Below are 4727 nucleotides of genomic sequence, written 5' to 3'. Positions count from 1 at the left end.
AGTGCTTCCGGTTCCATGGCAACCGTTACTAAACGGCGTGTCGGTCCGAGGCTCTGACACAAACACGTAAACAGCATGATTAGCACGGGGGCGGGGCTACACCATCAACATGGCTGTGACACGGCCAATCAGGGCTCTGATCGGCGGCGCCCTGACAGCGATCGATGCGATTGATCCGGAGGTCTGATGAGGTCATCAACGGATCAATATCCGGCTTCACAGGGAATGAACTCCGACTGGCTCATAAATATTTACGTTTCAAGATCTGGATGTTTTGCATATTCTAATCACACGCCCCTCCCCCCTCGCAGATGGCGACTCATGCTTCCGGTTTGGCTCCGCCTCCGACCCGTCCGGGTCAACACCGTGACGGCTGCTGGGAGAACAGGAGGAAGACGAGGAGGAGGAGGAGCAGGCTGGGGGGCGGGGCAACCCGCTACTCACTGCGGTTGTCTTTGCTCTGCACGGCGGGGGCGTAGAGCTTTTTGGACATCCGCCCGTCCGCGGCGGTCGGCGCCAACATGGCACAGCTGTTCCCGTCTCCCTGCGGCGCCGGGCTGGACTGATGGCGTAAGATGTCCACCAGCGACCTGAGACAGCCGAGAGGACGGACAGAAAGGAGGTCAGTGGGGGAGGAGCCCCGCGGCACCGGGACCCGACGCCCCCCCGCTTACCTGGGCACGTTGACCTCCCTGTTGCGGGCGCGGCGTGCCACCTTGCTGAAGGCGATCCTGACGCCGACCGCCGCCACCAGCGTGAAGGAGATCACGCCTCCAATCACGTAGGCCGTGCTGGAAACAGGAAGTCCATGAAAGGAAGTTCATTTAGTGCATCCTCCTCATCGTCTTCATCGCTACAACGCAACAAACGGTGGTTCAGATATTAAACCGGAACCGGATCTACAGCGTCCACACGGTGATCCGGATCAGCACCGGGAGGTTCTGGATCTACGGCGTCCACACGGTGATCCGGATCAGCACCAGAAGGTTCTGGATCTACGGCGTCCACACGGTGATCCGGATCAGCACCGGGAGGTTCTGGATCTACGGCGTCCACACGGTGATCCGGATCAGCACCAGAAGGTTCTGGATCTACGGCGTCCACACGGTGATCCGGATCAGCAGTGCGGAGTGAAGACCAGCATGAAACACGTCTTCTGGCTCTGATCCGGAATGGTTCAGATCCCCCCCCCCCCCCCTTTATGACATTATAAGTAAACGGGGGAATCCAGACGGGGATCCGGATCAACCCCAGAATCTAACGGATCAGGACCGTCTCCAGGTTTTATTCATCCTGAAATTCTCCTACAAATATTTATATCGAACATTTCAGGAATTATTCAGTTCAATATTCAGGATACATCAGCGACGTGACTCCGCCTCCCCGGGGCTTCCCACCTGCCGTCGTGCTGCTGCAGCGTCTCGAACCCCGGGCCGGGCGTGTCCCCCGGGGCCTCGGTGCCGGGCCCCTGGGGGTCGGCCCACACGGGGGACTTGTAGTTGCTGCAGGCCTGCTGGTCCAGCCGGCTCCTCCGGTGCTCGCAGCAGAACCGGTAGAAGCAGGTGCCGCAGCAGTAGACGTAGCTGCCCCGGGAGCAGTTGAAGGTGCTGTCAAAGTGCCCCATCACGTCGTAGTAGCCCCTGTGGAGGACAGAAGACACCGCCCAGCGTGACCACCAGGGCGGCGCGCGGCGCAAGCCGGAGGACGACGTCGGCGTAGCCTCCGTTCCCGGAGAGGAGCTGAGCTAACGCTACCGTGGGCCGAGCTATCGCCATGGCGACGGAGTTCATCCCGAGGCGTGTTCGGGCGTCCGTTGGCGCAGCATCGGATCGGACGACCACGGATTCAGATCGCAGCATGTTGCTTAGCAACTGCCTCTCCGGTAGGAGCAGCACGCCATGGACAGAAACCACTCTGGTTCAGCCCCGCCCCCCCATCGCTGGGGGCGGGGCCTCTAAGACGGAACAACGGCCAAACAATCTGTTTCCACGGCGACAGGAAACTAGACCGCTACCTCCGTGGGCGGTCCACGAGGCACACCTGTAGGATACAAAGACGGGTCGGTTCTGGCTGTACCTGCACACGTCCGCGTCCACCAGCTGTCTGGGAGGCGGAGCCACCTGGGCGGCGCCGAGCGGAGGCCTCAGGGCGTCAGCCGTCATGTTCCTTGGCAACATAGTCTGGGGGAGGGGCTTTGGAGGAAGCTCAGCCGCCACCGCTGGACCGTCCCCGCCCCCCACCTGGGCTGCTTTCGGCCCAGCTTTGGCCGCAGTGGGCGGCGGCTTGTATCCAGTCAGAAGCAGCAAGGCGGTCCACGTTGTACCGGCTGCAGCGGGACTCCTCCCAACAGCAGGAGTCCTCAGCGTCTCCGTGGCGATGGACAGCGTGGAGACAGCCAGGCAGGAGGAGAGGAGGAGCACCGAGGACACGGGGAACGCCGCAGCCTTCATCGTTAACGGCTCACCGGGTGGAAACTGAAGCAGCTTCTGTAAACATGGAGGGCGGAGCTCGTAGGAGGGCGGAGCTCGTAGCCCCCGCGTGATCCACCGGCGAATCGGCTTCCGAGCTAAACGGACTAGAAACGTAGAAAAAGTGCTTTTTGGTCTGCCGCTTGACAAAAGGCCGTTTTTACCGTCCGGAGGTCGAAGTCGATAAGCTCCGCCTCCAGAAGGTCTCAGGTGGAACACAGGTGTTCTGTAAACATTGAGCGCTGGATGTAAACACGCCGTGATTGGCCGATGAGCTGACAGGAAGGAAACGAAGCTTTTCCTAGCAAAAAGTGTGGAGGCGGAGTCAGTGAAGGTTAGAGTGCGTGGAGGCGGAGTCAGTAAAGGTTAGAGTGCGTGGAGGCGGAGTCAGTAAAGGTTAGAGTGCGTGGAGGAGGAGTCAGTGAAGGTTAGAGTGCGTGGAGGAGGAGTCAGTAAAGGTTAGAGTGCGTGGAGGAGGAGTCAGTAAAGGGTAGAGTGCGTGGAGGAGGAGTCAGTAAAGGTTAGAGTGCGTGGAGGAGGAGTCAGTAAAGGTTAGAGTGCGTGGAGGAGGAGTCAGTAAAGGTTAGAGTGCATGGAGGAGGAGTCAGTAAAGGTCAGAGTGCGTCGTCCGTTTGGTTTCATCACAGCAGAACCTCAAATCAACGGCGGGCGGATCCAGAGCGGCGCCACAGAGACGGCGGTCGCTGCTCCGAGCTCAGCTCCGCCCAGCAGAAGAGAACGACGGAGGACTTGGGCCCGGTCCGAACCGGGCGGCGAGGTTCTGCCCACAGAAGAGACATGAACAGGTCCGTTGGGGGGGCGCGGTCGTATGGCTTGGAAACAGAACGGCGAAGGAGGAGGAGCTTCACGGCTGGCGGCGGCACCGCCGTTACCTTAGCAGCGCCGACGCAGCATTTAACCCTTTAAACAAAGCAACGAGAGACTGGATCAGAAGTTCTACGGTGGATCCGGGTTCTGGGTCTTGACACAGTTTGACGTCGGGTTTTGGTCTCGCTTCGGACACAGACAAAACGAAGGACGAGGAGGGGAGGACGTCCTCCGCCGAAGACGTAGAAAAGACAATCCTCCAGGAACCCTTCATGTGGAACCGAGGAGGCGGCTCGTCTCCTGGGTCCCTGCCCCCCAGGTCCGGGTCCAGGTCCGGGTCCTCCTGGTCTTCTGCAAGTGAACAAAGGACAGAGTCAGATCCACGGAGACGACATTTAAAACAGGAGCAGCGTCTAGACCCCGCCCGTTCTCTTGGGAACGTTTTGGACTGAGGAGAACCGCCCGATTTCCAGGAAGCGACCTCGGCCCCGTCCTCGTCCCCGTCCCCGTCCCCGTCCCCGTCGTCTCTGGAAAAAGCCAATCAGTGGCAGCAGGAAGACAAGCAGAGAACCGGAGAACCACGGTCCGAGGCCGCCGTGAGGGGGCGGCGATGAGTCGAGCCTTCCACTCCAGTACCCAGAATCCTCTGTTGTGATGTCGCTCCTCACCCCCCCCCCCTCCCCTCTGATCCTGAACACTGGGACCCCCCAGGGTTCTGTTCTCAGCCCTGCTCTGCATCCACTCCACAAACCCGGTTGTGAGGTTTGCTGACGACACCACCGTGGTGGGTCACATCTCCAACAACGATGAGACCCACTACAGAGAGGAGGTCCAGAACCTGATGCTGTGGTGCTCGAGGAACAGCCTTGTTATGAAAACCAGCAAGACCAAGGAGGTCATAGTGGACTACAGGAGGTCCAGGAGGACTGAACACGCCCCCCTGTGCATACGAGGGGAAGCAGTGGAGCGTGTGGAGAACATTAAATTCCTGGGCATCCACATCTCCTCTGACCTCTCCTGGACACTCAACACCAGACACCTGGTGAAGAAGGCCCAGCAACGGCTCTTCTTCCTCAGGAAGCTGAAGCGGGCTGGACTCTCCTCTGTGCTGCTTGAAGACTTCTACCGGGCCACGATAGAGAGCATCCTGTGTCTCAGTGCGACCGTGTGGTACGGCAGCTGCACGGCGCAGGACAGGAAGGACCTATCCCGGGTGGTGAGGACAGCTCAGGGGATTGTGGGTCACCGTCTGCCTGATCTGGACTCTGTTTACACCTCCAGAGTCCAGAGGAGGGCCAGACGCATCGCCACAGACCCCACCCACCCGGGCCACAGACTGTTTGTCCCGCCCACAGACCCCACCCACCCGGGCCACAGACTGTTTGTCCCGCCCACAGACCCCACCCACCCGGACCACAGACTGTTTGTCCC

The 4727-nt window shown here is 60.1% G+C and overlaps 1 protein-coding gene across 1 annotated transcript; it reads right to left on the bottom strand.

Moving 5' to 3' along the window:
- Positions 1-318: 318 nt before the first annotated feature.
- LOC137903335 (protein shisa-7-like) lies at positions 319-2450 on the bottom strand. Its single transcript, XM_068747487.1, has 4 exons — positions 2077-2450; positions 1398-1640; positions 675-791; positions 319-590 (listed from the first exon to the last, which is right to left on the bottom strand). The coding sequence occupies exons 1-4, from the start codon at positions 2448-2450 to the stop codon at positions 437-439; spliced, it is 888 nt and encodes a 295-aa protein (XP_068603588.1). The 3' UTR covers positions 319-436.
- Between the last annotated feature and the right edge of the window lie 2277 nt (positions 2451-4727).

Source organism: Brachionichthys hirsutus, chromosome 13, assembly GCF_040956055.1.
Source record: "Brachionichthys hirsutus isolate HB-005 chromosome 13, CSIRO-AGI_Bhir_v1, whole genome shotgun sequence".
Classification (NCBI taxonomy): Eukaryota; Metazoa; Chordata; class Actinopteri; order Lophiiformes; family Brachionichthyidae; genus Brachionichthys; species Brachionichthys hirsutus.
The sequence above is the reverse complement of the archived record's forward strand: the minus strand, read 5'-3'. Positions and strand labels throughout refer to the sequence as shown.

What these genes read in the sequence shown, in the direction of transcription:
- LOC137903335 (XM_068747487.1), bottom strand. Translation starts at nt 2,450, where the DNA reads ATGAAGGCTGCGGCGTTCCCCGTGTCCTCGGTGCTCCTCCTCTCCTCC. An exon ending in CTGCAGCAGCACGACGGCAG is followed by an intron (nt 792 to 1,397) that starts GTGGGAAGCCCC and finishes TCCTGTTTCCAG; the next exon opens with CACGGCCTACGTGATTGGAG. An exon ending in AGGGAGGTCAACGTGCCCAG is followed by an intron (nt 591 to 674) that starts GTAAGCGGGGGG and finishes CGGCTGTCTCAG; the next exon opens with GTCGCTGGTGGACATCTTAC.